This window comes from Loxodonta africana, chromosome 12, assembly GCF_030014295.1.
Source record: "Loxodonta africana isolate mLoxAfr1 chromosome 12, mLoxAfr1.hap2, whole genome shotgun sequence".
Lineage (NCBI taxonomy): Eukaryota > Metazoa > Chordata > Mammalia > Proboscidea > Elephantidae > Loxodonta > Loxodonta africana.
In genome coordinates this window covers 10344443-10364116 of record NC_087353.1, presented here as the reverse complement: position 1 = coordinate 10364116, position 19674 = coordinate 10344443, and the positions used below count along the sequence as shown (strand labels likewise).

The following is a 19674-nucleotide window of genomic DNA, read 5'->3' as shown; positions in this document are numbered from 1 at the left end:
TCTGAGCAGGAAAGGGCTGTGATACAAAGAGCAACTGGGCCATTGGTAGGTAGCCCAACACCGCCACTGTAGGAAACCTCTCTGAAAGAGCTGGTCACAAGTAGCAATAGGAGTTTTCTGTCTCACTTTAGAGGGAGAAAAATCACTGGAGGAAGTTGGAGATGGCATGGTGGCAGTGTGGTTGGGCCTCCTGGGGCACAGAGAAATAACAGACCTCAAGAGCAGAAGGACTGCAGCGATGGCTTGCTGCATTCCTTAGTTTACGAGATAGCTATACATCACCCACCTCCTCACTCATCCCTCCCCACTTCCAGCTTTCTTCTTGTTGTCAGGTGCCATTGAGTTGGTTCCGACTCATAGCGACGCTATGCACGACAGAACAAACCACTGCCCAGTCCTGTGCCATTCTCACAGTCGCTGTTACGGTTGAGCCCATTGTTGCAGCCACTGTGTCAGTCCATCTCCTTGAGGGCCTTCCGCTTTTTTGCTGACCCTTTACCAAGCATGATGTCCTTCTTCAGGGACTGATCCGTCTTGATAGCATGTCCAAAGTCTGGCCAACCTTGCTTCTAAGAAGCATTCTGACTGTGCTTCTTCCAAGACAGGTTTGTTTGTTCTTCTGGCAGTCCATGGTATATTCAGGATTCTTCACCAACACCGTAATTGAAAGGCATCAGTTCTTCATTGGCCTTCCTTATTCATTGTCCAGCTTTGTATGCATATGAAGCAATTGAAAACACCATGGCTTGGGTTAGGTGCACCTTAATCTTCAAGGTGACATCAGTGGGGCAGATACAGTTTAGGAGTAAACTGGGACTTTTCGTTCTCAAGCAGTTGGGGGCTTAGGGCACCGGGACTTGTGGTGTAAACCCACTGCATTTTTACTTAGTAGGTAATGCCAGGTGACATATGGGTTATGTTTTTATTATTGCTGTTGCCTTTTTCATGTAATTTCAGGTGATTTTTATTCTGGTGGCGTAGTGGTTAAGAGCTACAGCTGCTAGCCAAAAGGTCAGCAGTTTGAATCCATCAGATGCTTCTTGGAAGCCTATCGGGCTGTTCTACCCTGTCCTGGAGGGTTGCTGTGAGTTGGAATCGACTCAACGGCAACGGGTTGAGTTCGGTTTTGGTTTTAGTCCCCATATAAGGAGCCCTGATGGCACAGTGGTTAATGTGATTGAGTGCTAACTAACTGAAAGTTCGGCGATTTGAAACCACAGGCTCCTCAGGAGACAGATGTGGCAGTCTGATGCCATAGAGATTTACAGCCTGGGAAACCCTCTGGGGTCGCTGTGAAGTCGGAATCGACTCAGTGGCAGGGCTTTGGTCTTTGGTTTAGTCCCCACATGCACCATCTCATTTAGTCATCAGGACACCTCCGCGAATAATGTATAGTCAAAGATGTGGTGGTTGATTTCCCAAGAAATGTCATCGTGGAGGCATTTGTCATCTGCGGCATACCACTGCCCGAGTCTCCACGTTGCTCTCAGGAACATCCTGCTTTTTGCGTCTGGGCAACACAGCTCTGGTGGGGCCTGCCCTGCAGCTGAAAAAAGAGAATCTTCCCTGGTGGGAGCCCCAGGTTGGAGACTGTGTTCCTTACAAGGTGCAGGAAGCCAGTCTGTAGTGAGAGAGGAGGAAGCTAGTGTGCAGAGAGAAGCCGAAGCAAGAGAGGGAGGGGAAAGGGGAGAGAGAGAAGAAAAGGAGTGTTCAAGTCTCTCCTTCCAGTTGCTTGTAAGTCTCAAATAAGTTTTCACCCTTCCCAAGTTTTGATGGCTCCTTCTGCCTTCAATTATATGAGGTGTTCCAGTATCTCTCTAATAAATTGACTCCTTATTCCTAAACTAAGGAGTCCTGGTGGCACTTGGTTGCTAACCAAAAGGTCAGCACTTTGAACCCACCAGCTGCTCCGTGGGAGAAAGATGTGGCCGTCTGCTTCTGTAAAGATTTACAGCCTGGGAAACGGGGCAGTTCTACTCTGTTCTTTAGGGCCACTATGAGTTGGAATTCACTTGATGGCTGTGGATTTGGGTTTGAGTTTACCTAAACTAATTTGGAAACCCTGGTGGCGCAGTGGTTAAGAGCTACAACTGCTAACTGAAAGGCTGACAGTTCAGATCCAGCAGGCGCTCCTTGGAAACTCTATGGGGCAGTTCTGCTCTGTCCTGTAGGGTCACTATGAGTCGGAGTTGACTTGACAGCAATAGGTTTTTTTGGGTTAAACTAATTTAGGTCAGGTTTCTGTAACTGGCAACCAGACATTCTGACTAATATAATTTTCTATCATTAAAATAACCGTTTTAATGGGGTGCTGCTAACTAGAACCAGAGCTGAAAGTTAAATGCCAGTAGAGAGCAGGCGTATAAACGACTGAAATGGGCTGGAATGAGAAAAACCAGGAATGCTGGGTACGTGCCTTTCTCAAGGGGCGGCTGATAGTGTCAGGTGAAGGCACCTTTTGGAAGTGCAGGGCCCAGTGTTCATAAATTCTTTTTCAAAATTTGTCAAAAAGAAAGAAAATCACAAATTTTTGGTAAAAAATCCTATTTTAAAAAAGGTTGACATTAATTTAGATTTTTAAAAGACACAATGGGGACCAAGTCTGTGTGAACCAAACAACATACCTTCAGACAGGATTTGGCCCAGGAACTGCTTGGTTACCTATGGAATAAAGATTTTAAGCATATCTAAACAAATTTATTTTTTAAAGACTTTCATTAATAAAGGTGCATTTTAGAGTTTTGACTTGTAGCTTTAAAACCTAAACATCCCTGAACCAAACCTAGTACTCGGTGACGTCTTGGTTTTTGCTCAAACCATCAGCATTTCCATTACCACAAAGTTTCTTACGTGTTCTTGCTTTGTTTGTGAGCCCACATGTGGATTACAAATTAGAGCTCTTTCCTATACTTGCATAATCACAGACATAAACGGAAAATTGTAACCTGCTCGAGATAGGGCAGAGATAAGTTTGTTTTGACCTGGTCATGGAGATCTGGTCCAGCTTTCCTGAGCAAACGTGGTGCTTTAGTAGGGGCTTAAGTAGAAGAGTAGAGGAAGGAGCATTCTAGGCTAAGGGGACAGCATGCGCCAAGTGTCCTTGATAGGAGGGACCACGGTGAGAAGCCACTGAAGAAGTCCAGCGTAGAGGGAGTGGAGAAGGCTGGGAGTGTGGGATATGGAGCATTGAGAAGATAGGTGGAGCAGGACCAGAAGGGCCTTCCTAGTCTTGTTAAAGAATCATGTTTTCTTGTAAGAATAGTGCACAGTCATTGAATGGTTTAAATTCAATAGTGGCATCATATTTGAAAAGGTCACCCAGGCTTGATCAGATTGGAGGATGTACCAGAGGGATTATAGGTGAACTATATTTGGGAAGCTATGGTGACAGGATGTCACTTTGAGGACTAAGGTGCACCTGACCCAAGCTGTGGTATTTTCAATTGCCTTGTATGCACGCGAAAGCTGGACAATGAATAAGGAAGACTGAAGAAGAATTGATGCCTTCAAATTATGGTGTTGGCAAACAATATTGAATATACCATGGTCTTTCAGAAGAACGAACAAATCTGTCTTGGAAGAAGTACAGCCAGAATGCTCCTTAGAAGTGAGGATGGTGAGACTTTGGACATGTTATTAGGAGGGACCGCGCCCTGGAGAAGGACAAATGTTTGTAAAGTAGAGGGTCAGTGAAAGAAAAGAAGACTCCCAAGGAGATGGATTGACACAGTGGCTACAGCAATGGGTTCAAACACAGCAAAGATTGTGAGCGTGGCGCAGGACTAGGCACTGGTTTGTTATGTTATGCTTATGGTTGCTATAAGTCAGAACCGACTCGACGGCACCTAACGACAACAACACGGTGGAAGTCACGGGGGGAGAAGCTGGAGGCTTAGACTGGAGGGTAGCTTGTGGAAATAGAGAAAAGCAGATGGATGTGACATGCATTTATGTAAAATAGGACTCAGTGATGGATGGAGGAGTTGAAGGAGAAGAAGGAAATATTAAACAAGTTTTTTAGGCATTGGCTTTGATAACTAGAAGATTGATTGTGCCATTAGCTGAGTTGCAGAATCAGGAAGAAAACAAGATCTGTGGTCACAGATCATGAGTTTTGGTCTAAGACACGTATAATATGAGGTGCCTTTGAGCATCTTTTTTTTTTTTTGGTTAAAGAAATTTTTAAAAAAGAATTTTTATTGTGCTTTAAGTGAAAGTTTACAGATCAAGTCAGTCTCTCATACAAAAATTTATATACACCTTGCTACTATATACTCCTAATTGCTCTCCCCCTTGTGAGACAGCCCACTCCTTCTCTCCATTTCCTCTATGTGCGTCCATTCTGCCAGCTTCTAACCCCCTTTGCCCTCTCATCTCCGCTCCAGACAGGAGATGCTAACATAGCCTCACGTGTCTACTTGCTCCAAAAAGCTCTTTCTTCACCAGCATCTTTTTCTATCCCATTGTCCAGTCCAATCCATGTCTGAAGAGTTGGCTTTGGGAATGGTTCCTGTTCTGGGCTAACAGAAGGTCTGGGGGCCATGACCACCGGGGTCCTTCTAGTCTCAGGCAGACCATTAAGTCTGGTCTTTTTGTGAGAATTTGGGGTCTGCATCCCACTGCTCTCCTGCTCCCTCAGGGATTCTCTGTTGTGTTCCCTGTTAGGACTTATTGGTTGTAGCCTAAGCATCCTTTTTGATGTCATTAATTCCCTGTGCTTAGAGAACAGGGATATATTTTTAAAAAAACAAACAAAAAATCAAACTCCTTGCCGTCAAGTTTATTCTGACTCATAGTGACCCTATAGGACAGAGCTGAACTGCCCCATAGGGTTTCCAAGGAGCGGCTGATGGATTCGAACTGCCAACCTTTTGGTTACAGCCAAGCTCGTAACCATTGCCCCACTAGGGCTCCATTTATCACAAAGCTAGATGCTAAACATGGTGGGAACCTCTTCTTTCCTGCTATGTAGTTTTAAAATGTCATGTTTTAAAGCAATCATAGTAATACATGGTAGAATGTGAAATGCATTTACGTTTTTAGGGTAAATGCTAGATTTCAGTAAACAATGAGCTTGTGTTAGGTTGATTAAGACCATTACACTCGATGGTTAGATGACCACCCCACCCTCCCATAAGGACTTAAGTGACTAAGTTTGGTAAATCATGATTCCCGTCTAGCCCCTTCTCATCCTCCCAGTCCCCTAGACTGAGGAGGAAGCTGGAGTACTCATTGGGCTTGGATGAGCTGGAAGCCAGGCTTCTTAACTGGCTCCAGATGACAGCACTGGCTGTCTCGGAGAAGGCTACAGCATTTAAAATTGCCAGTGGAAAGAGGAATGCAGTGAAATTACTCATTTCTGGAATGAAAATTTTACCCGTGAGATTAGAATATTATTCTAGTGCTCAGCCACAAGGTTCTGATTTCACCCTGTCTAATAATCTAATAATGGAAACCTAATTTCTAATAATCTGCAAGATTACATTCATATTTAAGAAGTAGAACATCTCAATTAAGAGTTGGATTGTTTTTATGTACTTGGGCGGTTTCTTTTCATTTTTGTGCTTGAAATCATGGCATCATCTAGTGAGAAAAAGAAAAGTGGTAACTCTTGTTCTGTCAGCTTTTCTGTACCACAGAGCAACTGAATTTGCTTTTTCCGCTGGCAAATATTAAAACTTAGTCATTTTAATGAAAATATATTTCATCATCTTTTAATGCTTTATTTAATTGGCTTGAAAGGAGACATTGTGAGTTGTGTTTTGAAACCTTCAAGGTTTTTTTTTTGTTTTGGGTTATATCTCAGCATAGTTTTATCAACTCTTTAGAAACTCCTTAAAATTACTCCTCTCCTGAGAGGTTTTTAACTTATTTAGTATGAACAGTTAAGTGCGTTCCCCAGATAAACAATTTACGGCAAACATTAATTAGCCTCATTTGGCGAGGCTTGAGGAGCCCTGGTGGCGAAGCGGTTAATTGCTCAGCTGCTAACCAAAAACATGGCCTATAAATAAAGAGTACAGCCTTGGAAAGCCTGTGGGGCAGTTCTGCTTTGTCCTGCAGGGTAGCTATGGTTCGAAATTGACTCAGCAGGAGTGGGTCAGTGGGTTGGTGAGGTTCAGTTAAAAGACCAGTTAAAGTGTTTACTCCTTGAAAACATTCTCCTTTCTCAGTTTTAGGAACAGAGATTTTAGTCCACCTCAGTGGCTGCTCCTTCTTACTGTCCTTCATTAGCTTCCTTTCTCTTCCTTTGAACGTTGACGTTCTTTAGAAATCCACGGGGCCCTTCCCTTCCTTACTTCCTTTCGCTTTCCCACCTGTCCCCTTCCCTTCTTCTACACGTTCTTCTTAAGTGATCTTTTCCATTCCTGTGTCTTTAAATATTAGTTCTGTGCCTCAGTATGCCATTAATTCTTCAATTTGTGGTTATGTCCTGGACTTCTCTTAGCTCCAGACCGTGTCCACTCAGCATCCATAATTGCAAGTCTAACTGGCCTTACAAACTTAGTATTTTCTAACTTGAACTCGTTTTCCTCCTTCCCAACCTGTCTTGTATCCTCCCTCCCAGCCCTTGAATTCCTCCATCCTCAGGGAGTGGTTCCAACATTGACCAGTAGTTGAGGAAAGACGCTTCTTTTTCGACAGGCCACACGTTCAGTCCATCAGCAATCCTATTGAGAATACCTTCCAAATATATCACAAGTCCATCCACTTTTCCATCTGATGTTCCTGCCACTATTGTAGGCTTGACACCCTTCAGCGGGTTTCCATTTTACAGTGATCGACTTACAATGGCTGCTTAAGTAGTCTTGGAAACCCTGGTGGTGTAGTGGTTAAGTGCTGCGGCTGCTAACCAAAAGGTCAGCAGCTTGGATCCAACAGGTGCTCCTTGGAAACTCTATGGGGCAGTTCTGCTCTGTCCTGTAGGGTCACTGTGAATCAAAATCGACTTGACAGCAATGAGTTTGCTTTTATTTTTGGTTTTAATTAGTCTTTATTAAATAAGTGAGTAAATGACGTTGTTAAGTCATCATCATTTACTCTGAACAATTAAGTGTGCCCTATGTTGTTGTTGTGGGGCGCCCCTGAGTCAACTCTGACTCATAGTCACCGTGTGACAGAGTAGAACTGCCTCGTGGGGTTTTCTAGTCTGCAGCCTTTACTATTGTGGGGCGCCCTTGAGTCAACTCTGACTCATAGTCACCGTGTGACAGAGTAGAACTGCCTCGTGGGGTTTTCTAGTCTGCAGCCTTTACTATTGTGGGGCGCCCTTGAGTCAACTCTGACTCATAGTCACCGTGTGACAGAGTAGAACTGCCTCGTAGGGTTTTCTAGTCTGCAGCCTTTACTATTGTGGGGCGCCCTTGAGTCAACTCTGACTCATAGTCACCGTGTGACAGAGTAGAACTGCCTCGTAGGGTTTTCTAGTCTGCAGCCTTTACTATAGCAGATCACCAGGTTTTTCGCCCTTGGAGCAGCTGGGTGGGTTCCAACCACCAACCTTTCAGTTAACAGCCAAGCACTTAACAGTTGTGCCACTTGGGATCCTTGTGCCGTATAAGACTGTGCATCAAAAGACACCTACCTGGTAGATATTAAATCAGCAGACTTACGTGTGTTTCCCCATCCAGAGGACGGTGCTGGCGTCAGCTCTGAAAGCACACGTTTAAGTGTTTCCACTTTCAGTGTTTAAAATGCATTCATTAGTATATGAAAGAAAAAGTCAGTGGTTTTAGACCTGACAAATTTTAACGGATAAGCTCCAGTTAGAATGTTTTTTCCGAATCCTGCATTACTGGTAAATCTGCAGTTGTTTTACAGTTTGGGTAAGAAGCTGAATAGGGCAGGTTGATGTGTGATTTGGCGTTTTCGGACCAAATGGTTTGGGAACCCCAGGAGCTGGTAATAGCGTTTGAGGATTCATGTTGTTAAAGGGATACTGCATCTGTTATAATACCCATTTTTTAAATTAAAAAAAAGTATATATTTTAAAAAATTCCCCTCCAAAGCCTTTAGGTTTATATTGAATATGCTGTAGCTACCGGACAACATGCTTGTCAAAGCAGCACAGAATCAGTGGCTGATTGCTGTTCTACTTGCATCCACAGTGAATATAGCAGAAAGCGTAAGGAATACTTCCGTTGATATTCTACAAGTCAATGAAGACCACAAAAATGAGGATAATCCTGCAGGGAGCTTCAAGATGAGTTTTAACATTGTGATCCAAATGTGACCAAAATTTGTATGTAACATTTAAAAAAAAAAAAAAAAAATTTTTTTTTTTTTAAACATGTAAAGATACCCAAAATACTTTTTTGTTTGTTTGTGTGTTTTTTGGCTGTAATCTTTTTTTTATTGTGCTTTAAGTGAAGTGTACAATTCAAGTCAGTTTCTCATACAAAAACTTATACATGCATTGTTGTGTGACCCTAGTTGCTCTCCCTCAATCTGACAGCACACTCCTCTCCACCCTGTATTTCCTGTGTCCACTCAGCTGGCTTCTTTCCCCTTCTGCCTTCTCAGCTTGCCTCCAGACAGGAGCTGCCCATTTAGTCTCATGCCTACTTGAGCTAAGAAGCCAAAATACTTCATTAAAAAATTCAAACCCAAAGAGAAAATAGGAATAAAAATGTAATAGGAATAAAGACAGTTCAACAGTGAAATGTGTTATTTGTAAAGAAATACTTTAAAGAACCAAGCAGCCTGGCTCTTGTTTATCAGAAACACAGCCGGTAAATACAAAACAAACCCAAGAAAGCGTAAAATGCCAGAGCTGTGATCATCATGTCATAAAAGTAATTTTTATCGTGTTTCGTTGCTCTCACGTGGTTAAATTTCAGCCTCTAATTGAATTACTTTAGGTTCTCAAACCAAACAGCATATGGTGTGTAAGTTTGAATTTTTTGATAAATCATTCTTAATTTTTTTTTCATTTGAAAATTTATTCACAAATTGTTTTGTGACATTGGTTGCAGTCCCAATATGTGTCAACACTCTCCCCCTTTCCCTTTTCACCCCGAGTTCTCAGTGTCCATTCGTCCAGTTTTCCTGTCCGTTTTTGCCTTCTCACGCTTCCTTTTGGGCAAGTGTTGCCCACTTGTTCTCATATGATAGATTGAACAAAGAAACACATTCCTCACATGTGTTACTCTTTGTTTTATAGGACTGTCTAATATTTGGCTAAAAAGTGGGCTTCAGTTCTGAGTTAGCAGGATGTTCAGGGGTCACAGTATTAGGGCTTCCTCCAGTCTCCATCGGTCCGGTAAGTCTGGTCTTTTTTTTGTGAATTTGGGTTTTGTGCTACATTTTTCTCCCATTCTGTCTGAGACCCTCTATTGTGATCCCTGTCAGAGCAGTTGGCGGTGGTAGCTGGGCACCATCTAGTTCTTCTGGGTTCAGGCTGGTGGAGGTTGTGGTCCATGTGGTCTGTTAGTCCTTTAGGTTAGTATTTTCCTTTGGTTTTCTTCATTCTCCCTTGCTCCAGATGGGATGGGATGGGACCAATAGATGTATTTTATTAGATTAAAACCTGGATTTCTAAATTTCCCTTTAGTTCTAAACTCTATTTATTCTACCTTTTTGTAATGAATTGTGAATTTTGGTATTGAATATAAACTTGTACTTTGATGCTTCATCCCAAACAGTACAGTTCTTCCAGTTTTGTTTGTTTGTTGGTTTTTCCTGGTGGGGTTTTGGGCTCCATCAAGACTTTTGGAATAATAAAACCAAAACCAAACCCACTTCCGTCGAGTCGATTCCGACTCATAGCAACCCTATAGGACAGAGTAGAACTGTCCTGATAGGGATAACAGAAACGTTAAAAAAGATGCAAAAACAATCAAAATGAGCAGTCCTTGACATAGAGAAGTTTATACTAGCTTTTAAAATATAAATTGACCTGAATTCTGTTTTTTAGAATCTGATTTGAAAATTTCACATTTCATTTTTAATAGTTATTCCAGGCTATTCTTTAAACCTGAGAGGGCTTGCTTTTGGCTTCCAAACTTGTTTAAAGTAGGTCAGAAGAAGCAGCCCTATAAAATTTTGAAAAGCTCTTGAATGTAAGTGCTGGAGGGGTAGGAGGTGTCTTGTGAATTCTAGGAGCAAGGATTAAAACCTTGAAGGACTTGAATTGGAGCCATTTGGTGCTGAGCAAGGAGTCCTGGGCTCATTCTAGTTTCATTTCTAGTCTTGCCACTTACGGAGTGAGTGACTTTAGGCAAATCACTTAATCTTTCTTTGTTTCTGAATTTTTGTTTGCCAAATGAGGGAATTTCTTCTGACCTAATTCTAATTCTCCGTCTTTCCTTCCCTCTATCCTCTCCTTTCCTTCTCTTCCTTCCTAAAACTAACCACGCTTAATATGTCCTAATTTGCATTTGGCTTACGTTTACCCCAATATGTTACTTTGGTTCCCTCAAGACAAGCCAGACAAGATTGAAATGGACCATGAAACGCACCGTGATATTGGTCTAAAATTATAATTATTAGGAGCTCTTGAGTGATTTCCTGTATATTTAGGTTCTCTTAAACGTAGCTTTTCTAAAAAAATAATAGAGACTCCTTAATTCAGTGATTGTCACTTAGTAAGTACTTAGTGTATTCAATGAATGAATCATTGAGATCCACTTGACATTGTAATGGTGTTAATGATGGATATTTACAAAGAGCTTTAAAGTTTACCAGACATGCCTCACGTAGAGGATCTTTTATCCTTCAGTAACCTTGTACACGAAATAATATTACTATCAGTTGTGTTTTATGTTTTGGTTACTTGAATTTTAGAGAGGATCTCTAGCTTCCCAAGATCACACAGTAGGAGGCTGCAGAATTGTTGGAACCTTCTGGGGAGGAGGCATTGTGATGTGAAGCTCATTTTTAAGTATTATTCATACGGAAAAAAGTGCTTTAAAAGTGTCTGATGGAAAGTAAGTGAAATGTGAGCTATTTTTTTTTTCTCTCTTTCTACCTGTTAGCTATTATTATGAAGAACACTAAGTTTCAGGAGTTTTTAAATAGCCAGAAATTATTCTTTATTTAATTGTTTTTATTTCCCAGTTGCTGCTCAGAGCCCACGATTGAGCTCTTAGACTCCAGATGAGTTACTGTTGTTGGTGGGATAGAATGAGTGAGGTATGCCTACAGTTCTCTGGTTCAGGGATTTGCTGGGAACAGTCTCCTACCATAATTTGTCTTACTAAAAAAAAAAAAAAAACAGAAACAAAAGCTGAGGCATGCGTTTAAGTGTGTAATATAGGAAAGGAATGACCCTCTCTAATTTTATTCTCTAAAAAGCCCTGATGGCTAAGTGGTTGAGAGTTCATTATTGTTGCTAGGCTGTGTCAATCCATCTTGTTGAGAGCTTGGCTGCTAACCAAAAGGTCATCGGTTCAAACCCACCAGGCATCTCCAGGGAGAAAAATAGAGCAATCTGCTTCCATAATGCCTTGGAAAGTCTGTGGGGGCAGTTCTCCTCTGTCCTATAGGGTCGCTGTGATTTGGGATCCATTGGATGGCAGTGGGTTTGTTTGTAAGTTTTTAAATCTTACTCTCCAGGAATAGACATTTTTCTGCCTAGACATGTGCAGACATTATTTAAAAAAAAAAAAAAAGAACAATCCCCATTTGCGTTTTTGGTATTAACCACTTTTTAAATTGGGGAGTCTAGTTTGTTTTCATTTAATGTAAGCTTTTTTTTTTATGCCAGTAACAATAAGTGATCTAAGAATTGGACATGGTGGAAGTGCAAAGGGAACCAGCAAATGCCTGCGTGTGTGTGCAGACTTCATTCATGTGCATTCCAAACATGCACGTTTAAGTATACACCAGTCATACATACATACCTTGCTCCTTCACAGTGTTACTGAAGAGCAGTGATTTTTAATTATTCTGTTTCAGAGTAACCTGGAAGGCTTATTAAAAGGCAGATTGTGTTCCTGTATATTTAGACAAATGAGTTAAAAAGTTATGTTCACATAAAAACCTACACTCTTATGTTTATAGCAGATTCAATCGTAATTGCCCAAATTTGGGAGCAACCAAGATGCCCATTAATAAGTGAATGTACATCCATATCATGGCATTTCGTGCAGCAGTAAAAAGAGATGAGCTGTCAAGCTGCGAAAAAAGGGTGGCAGAGCCTTTAGTGCGTATTGCTGAGTGAAAGAAGCCAGCCTGAGTAAAAACCACCTGTATGAGACCAAAAGGTCAACAGTGACTCGAAAGCCAAGGTGAGAAGATAAGGGGGCAGGGAAACTAAAATTGGACAAACAGAACACAGTTAAAGACAATGTTGACACATCCTGATAAATGGAATTAGGATCACTGAACAATTTGTGTGGAAATTGTCAAATGGGAATCTGACTTCCTGTGTAAACTTTCACCAAAAACTCAATAAAATATTATTATTTAAAAAAAAAAGTTAGCCTGAAAATGTTATATACTATATGATGCCAAATATATGACAGTCTAGAAAAGGCAAGACTCTGAGAGTAAAAAGACCAGTGATTGCCAGGGGTCCAGCGGACGTGGGGAGGGGCAAGTAGGCAGAGCGCAGGGCGTCTTCAGGGCAGTGAGATGATTCTGTGTGGTCCTTTAACGGTGGACATGTGGTATAATGGGTTTCGGTAGTGTTATGAATTGCCCAAACCCATAGGACTGTGTAACATAAGGAGTAAATGCTAATATGAACTGTTAGTTGTTAATTACATACCAGCATTGGTTCATCAGTTGTAACAAATATACCACAGGAGAGCAAGGTGTTAATAATAGGAGGAACTGTGGGTGAGGAAGAGGAGGTGTATGGGAACTCCCTATACTTGCTGTACACTTTTTCTATAAACCTAAAATTGTTCTAAACAATAAAACCTATTTAAACAAACAAACAAACAAACAAACAAACAAACATCTTGAAGCATATTGCCAGACCTCACTCCCAGAGTTTCTAATTCAGGATGCTTTGGGTGGGGCCCAAGAACTTGGTTTTCTAACAGGTCCCCAGGTGGTGCACTACCTTTTTTTATATGCTAAGAGGTTCTTAAGCAGAGGCTCTAAGAGTGTATTCAAATTTATATGCTAAGGTATTTTTGTTGGAAAGGTGGTCCTTTCTTTTATTCTCTACATAGAATAAGTGTTCAGTCCTTTTCTAGTTGTCTGGCTAAGCATTGTGGGGGAATTGATCTGACAGTCTGATTACTTATAAACAGGTTGTCGAGTAATCCTCCTTAATTTAGTTTACCTCCTTAATTTAGTTTTATTGACTATGAAAGGCTTTTGACTGTGTGGATCGTAACAAATTATGGGTAACATTGTGAAGAATGGGAATACCAGAACACTTAATCGTGCCCGTGCAGAACCTGTACGTAGACCAAGAGGCAGTTGTTTGAACAGAACAAGGGAGCACTGAGTGCGTTAAAATCAGAAAAGGTGTGAGTCAGGGTTGTATCCTTTCACTGTACTTAGTCTGTATGCTGAGCAAATAATCTGAGAAGCTGGACTATATGAAAAGAATGTGTCACCAGAATTGTAGGAAGACTCATTAACAACCTGCCTTATGCAGATGACAAAACCTTGTTTGCTGAAAGTGAAGAGGATTAAAGCAGTTACGGATGAAGATAAAAGACCACTGCCCTCGGTATGGATTACGCCTCAACATAAAGAGAACAAAAATTCTCACACGTGGACCTATAAGCAACATCATGATAGGTGGAGAAAAGATTGAAGTTGTCAAGGATTTCATTTTACTTGGCTCCACAATTAACACCCATGGAAGCAGCAGTCAAGAAATCAAAAGACACATGGCATCGGGCAAATCTGCTGCAAAAAACCTCTTTAAGGTGTTGAAAAGCAGAGATGTCACCTTGAAGACTAAGGCGCGCCTGACCCAGTTGCCTCATATGCATGTGAAAGCTGGATAATAAATAAATAAGATCAAAGAAGAATTGATGCCTTTGAAGTGTGGTGTTGGTGAAGAATATTGAATATACCGTGGACTGCCACAAGAATGAATAAAAATCTGTCTTAGAAAGCATACAACCAGAATGCTCCTTGGAAGTGAGGATGGCGAGACTTCATCTTATGTACTTTGGACGTGTTATCAGGAGGGATCAGTTCCTGGAGAAGGACATCATGCTTGATGAAGAAGAGGGTCAGTGAAAACGAGGAAGACTCTCAATGAGATGGATTGACACAATGGCTGCAGCAATGGGCTCAGACATAGCAAAGATGGTGAGAATGGCACAGGACTGGACAGTGTTTTGTCCTGTTGTTGTACATATGGTCGCTATGAGTGGGAACTGACTGGACAGCACCTAACAACAACAATGTTAAAAAAAAAAAAAGGTTAAATAAATTTTAATACTGTAACCCTACAAAGTATTAGTATTTCAACATGAAATAAGTATAAAAATTATTAATGATACACTTTTAAATTGTTTTTCCTATGAAATTTGAAATCTGGTGTGTATGTTACACTCACAGCACGTCTCATTTTGTACAAGTCGCATTTCAAGTATCCATTCAACAAGCAGCACAGGTGGCTGCTGTATTGGGCAGCACAGTTAGACACTTCCTCACCTCCGTCACTACGAAAGGTTTTGTTGACACCATTTTCAGATTGCAGTGGCTTTTGCCATGTAACTAAGGTTGGCTTGTAGCTCTCCCTGCAGTCAACTTAGGTTTTAATTTTAAATTGCCGAGTCCTTTATCCTTCATCAATCAGCTTTGTAGCCTCCAAAATGCTCAGGCCATTGTCTTCTCTGATTTGAGTCATTTTTGACCAGGAACAGGGAGTGAAAAGGCGTGTCCACCGTCTTTACCCTGGAGCTGTAGTTTTGGTTTCTTGATTAGTTAGTGATTTTAACCTCGACGTCGTATCATGTGGCATGACACCAGGAGAATATTTTCTCTATTGTCAGTGCAGGGCTTGCTTGTTCAAATGCTGTGAAACTCGCATATTTGTTATGTATCAGATAAGAAGCTTGTTTCCATTTATTTGTGTTTATACTAAAGTCTTTTTCCGTGGTCAGATGTGTCCCCAGGATTCCTACTGAACTGTGTTGGAATGGTTTGGGCCTGGGAGTAAGGAATTTTAATTTGCCCTAGCACTGATTTGATAAAGGAAGTGGTCTTCCTGTTTAGTTTTCGTAGTGACTTTGATACTTGTTAACTTTTATAGTTTTTAATCCAAGTTAGAGATGGGCCTTTAAGGAGGGTAAAAACAGACGTTTCTGTACTCCTTTACTTCCCACTGTGGCTTTGATGGCTTTTTGACTTTGGCTTGTGTATCTTGTCACCAGACATGTTCTCCATATGGGTGAGAGCTGCCCTACTCTCAGTTGGCCAGAGAGATAAATCTAGAAGCATTGATACATTTTTCCTTGGCTGGGTCTGCTGAACAGTTCAGCCTCTATGTCAACTTTGCTACACTTTCTGGTCTTCTGTAAGCTGTTCAGGCCTTCCCCCACCCCAGAAATAAAACTAACTGCTTTACCAATACAAGTTTAGCTGCATTTAAAATGCCTAGTTGGATGGACTCAACTGGTGTAGGCTGTGGTTCGTGTGGTCCATGAATCCTTTGGACCGGTATTTTCCTGTGTCTTTGATGGTGCCCGGCTACCACCATTGACTGCTGTGACAGGGATCACACTAGAGGGTCCTGTGCAGAGCGGGAGAAAAATGTAGAAGAAAATTCAAATTCACAAAAGAAGATAAGACTTAATGGTCTAATAGAGGCTGGAGGAACCCCCAAGACAATGGCCCCTGGACACCTTGCTCACTCAGAACTGAAGCCATTCCCAAAGTCCACCTTCTGGCCAAAGATTACACAGGCCTATAAAACAAACAATAGCACACATGGGGAACATGCTTCTTAGGACAGTCAAGTGTATAAGACCACATGGCCAACACCTGCCCAAAAGCAAAGACGAGAAGGCAGGAAGGGACAGGAAACCTGGAAGAACGGACACGGAGAACCCCGGGTGGAAAGGGAAAGGGGGACAGTGCTGGCATTTTGCAGGGATTGCAACCAGTATCACAAAACAATTTGTGCATAAATTTTTGAATAAGAACCTAATTTTTGCTGTAAACCTTCACCCAAAACACAATTAAAGAAGAGAAGAAAAAACCCTAGTTGGAAACATTAGATTAAAATCCATACATTAAGTAGCCTTATTTTTCTGATTCGTATGCTTGATTAGTTTAGCTTTGTGGTTTTGAGACTTTCAGTCTAAACTTTCTCATTGAGATACATTATAGGTCGTTAGTTGATACACAGTCAAATTCCAGCTCATGAAATAATTAGAGTGAAATCTAAAGCAGATTTGACTGTGGTGCTGTCCTCTGGAATATATACACAATAACCCAGGTTTATTATCTTCAGACTTAACGAACATTGAGTTCTACAGTGGATTGGCAGAAGGTGGGATGTGTAGGTGGTTAATGTAATTTTTTATTTCCCCATGATTACTGTTTAAATGAATTCCTGTTATGTGATATTGTCAATCTGTCATTCAAATAAATATTCATACACACATTAACCTCAGCAAAGAGATGCTTCATCCAGGGAGTGAACTGAGTCATTCACGGTGTTTTCTAAATGCCTTATCACAGTCATGGAACTGAATATATACGAATAGCGTAGAAGTAGTGATGATTGCAAATTTCTCTCATGTATAAGTATGTTTCTTGTTTCTTCACAGGGATCTTCGCTTTAACAGAATTAGAGAGATCCAGCCTGGGGCATTCAGACGGCTGAGGAACTTGAATACATTGTAAGTTGAAACATTTCATTGGAATCCAATAGAAAAAAAAAATACAAAACATACATACATACATATATATATGTATCTCGTTATGCCATTTGTCTGGAGATATAGAGGAACCCTGGTGGCCCATTGGTTAAAGCCATTGACTGCTAACTGAAAGGTCCGCAGTTCTAAACAACCAGCAGCTCTGTGGGAGAAAGACGTGGCCGTTCACTTCTGTGGAGATTTACAGCCTTGGAAACCCTACAGGGTGACTGTGAGTTGGAGTCAGCTGAACGGCAGTGGGTTCGGTTTTGGTACATCTTCAGTAGTATGGCCGGCTCTTCATTGTCCATCTTGATTGGGCACGATGGGGAAAAGCAGAGACCAAGACAGAGAGAAGTACATGCAAATGAAAATTTCAGGCCTGCAGACTCTTGTGTTTGTCCGCAGTTTGTTCATCCCTCTGCCTATATTGGGCATAATCCATAAAAGCAACCAAGTGACCCCCTTTTCTTTATTTGTGCGGTTCATTATTGTATCAGTTTTGCCTCTTTTTAGAACAGGCTTGATTACACCCGCTCGTTCATGTCTTTGATTGCAAGGCTGAGAAGGATGCACTGCTCCTGAACTCAGCGCGTACACTGGAGAACGTTTAAGGCAGCCCATTGCACCCCAGCATTCAGACCTCAAAGGGGGAGCTAAGGAGACAGACGTGCCCGTCGTTTGAATGACTCTGCAGCAGGCCTCATGTTGCTGTAGAGCACACTTAGTATCTTGGAAAGCTTGTCCCTCTTGGCTCTTCTACCCCAGGACAGCAAGTGATGGGACAGTGCAGGGAAACAGGAGTGAGAACTGTGTCACCTGTTAACCTTGACCTCTGGGGGCAGATCACTTAGCTGTGCTGCATAGCAGTTTCCTTATCTGGGAAAATGAATGGCTCATTGAACTAGATGGCGTACTTTTAATTATGCATCTGACTAAACCAAAAACCCGTTTCCATCAAGCCAATTCTGACTCACAGTGACTCTATAGGACAGAGTAGAACTGCCCCATAGAGCTTCCAAGGAGCGCCTGGTGGATTGGAACTGCCAGCCTTTTGGTTAGCAGCCGTAGCACTTAACCACTATGCCACCAGGGTTTTCCCACATCTGACTAGACCATTCTGTAATTCTATGATTGCCTTTAAAATTAGCCTGCCAAAGTAGAAAATCTAAGAGAAAGCAGGAGAAGGATTATGCTTCTTTGTACAGGAGACCCAGAAACCCTGGTAGTGTAGTGGTTAAGAGTGATAAAGGCTTACAGCTGCTAGGCAAATGGTCTGCAGTTCAAGTCCACCAGGTGTTCCATGGAAACCCTATGGGGCAGTTGTACTCTGTCCCATAGGGTTGCTGTGAGTCAGAATTGACCCGATGACAATGGGCATGTTTTTTTTTTTGTATAGGAGACCCAACCTGTTGCCATCGAGTTGATTCTGACTCACAGCAACCCTACAGGACAGAGTAGAACTGCCCCATAGGATTTCCAAGGAGTGGCTAGCAGATTCGAACTGCCAACCTTTTGATTAGCAGCTGAGCTCTTAACCACTGTGCAACCAGGGCTCTGTTTTGTATAGGAGAGAGAGACTTATTTCTTTATTGTATTCAAAGGTTATAAAAATGTGAGGTGATACGGATAGTCATTACTTCAGAAAATTTGTAATAATGAAAGTTAAATACTTAAAATGCTATTTGTCGTTAATACTTTAACATTTACTGTATGCTGATACGCAGGTCCATGGCTTAATAATTTTATGCATTTCTTTAAGACTATAGGAATGTTGTTTCATAATACAATTTAGAATTTTTATTTTTTTCTAATTCTTATCGAAACTTTTCTCATAGGCTTCTCAACAATAATCACATCAAGAAGATACCTAGTGGATCATTTGAGGACTTGGAAAATTTAAAATATCTGTAAGTTAATGATCAGTTCTTTAACCTAAAAGCTTCTGCTATATATATTTAAACTATTTAATCATTGAGCTAAATTATCTCCTGTTTATGAGTTATTATAAATACATTCATTTAAAGAGATTTTATGTTCAGAAGGTGAGTGAAATTTTGGCTGCAGTTGTTAAAGTGGGTTTCCATCAGTATACACTGTGTGATTTTTAGTGTTTAGCTATTAAGCCTTCAGTTACATAAACCAAAAACCCATTACTCCAGAACTGCACCAAACAGTATCCAAGGAGCAGCTGGTGGATTTGAACTGCTGACTTTTTGGTTAATAGCCAGGGCACAGTGGGTAAGAGCTGTAGCTGCTGAATAAGATTAAAATGCATAGCCACTGAAAATCATTTTAGGAGTAATAATGCAAGATTCTTGAGATGGAAGATGTAACTTATACTTAGTTGCTAACATGAATAACTGACCTAAGTTTTGCACAATACAAGCTTTCATAGCCTTTTAAAATTGCTGAATCACTCAGGCCTGTCCAGCTGTATGTGAAAAATAGATGTAAATTATAAATACAATTGGAATTTCACCAATACTTGCTAATTCTAACAGCATTCCTCCAAGTGGGTTTCACTTCTTTATGTAATTAAATTTTATTTTACTATTAAAATTGATTTTATTTATTATCATTAAAAAATTCTGTTTGCTTAAGTCTGTTTTGCAGTTTACAAATGATCTCTTCAGAAAGTACTGGTTTTGTACACTTAAAAGTCACTTATTTTAAAATTGGGAAGAATTAAGAAAAACACTCAGGTTTAATTCTTGGTTCTAAACAAATTAGAAGCCTATGTCATGTGCCATTAACAAGTTATTCTTAATTTTAGACTTAGATAACTTTTCAAATATAGCCACTTAACGAGGGATTTATATCAATGATATTTATGTCATAAGTGAACCTAAACATTAGTTATGGTGATTTTTTAAAAACAGTTCTA

At 40.9% G+C, this 19674-nt stretch overlaps 1 protein-coding gene across 2 annotated transcripts in view; it reads left to right on the top strand.

Moving 5' to 3' along the window:
• PXDN (peroxidasin) overlaps positions 1-19674 on the top strand; it is a 144182-nt gene that overhangs the window by 53166 nt on the left and 71342 nt on the right. For both annotated transcript variants that reach the window (XM_010591886.2, XM_003411793.3), the window contains exons 2-3: positions 16698-16769; positions 18626-18697. In XM_010591886.2, the coding sequence (XP_010590188.2) occupies positions 16698-16769; positions 18626-18697 (144 nt within the window). The remainder of the gene's footprint in view (positions 1-16697; positions 16770-18625; positions 18698-19674) is intronic.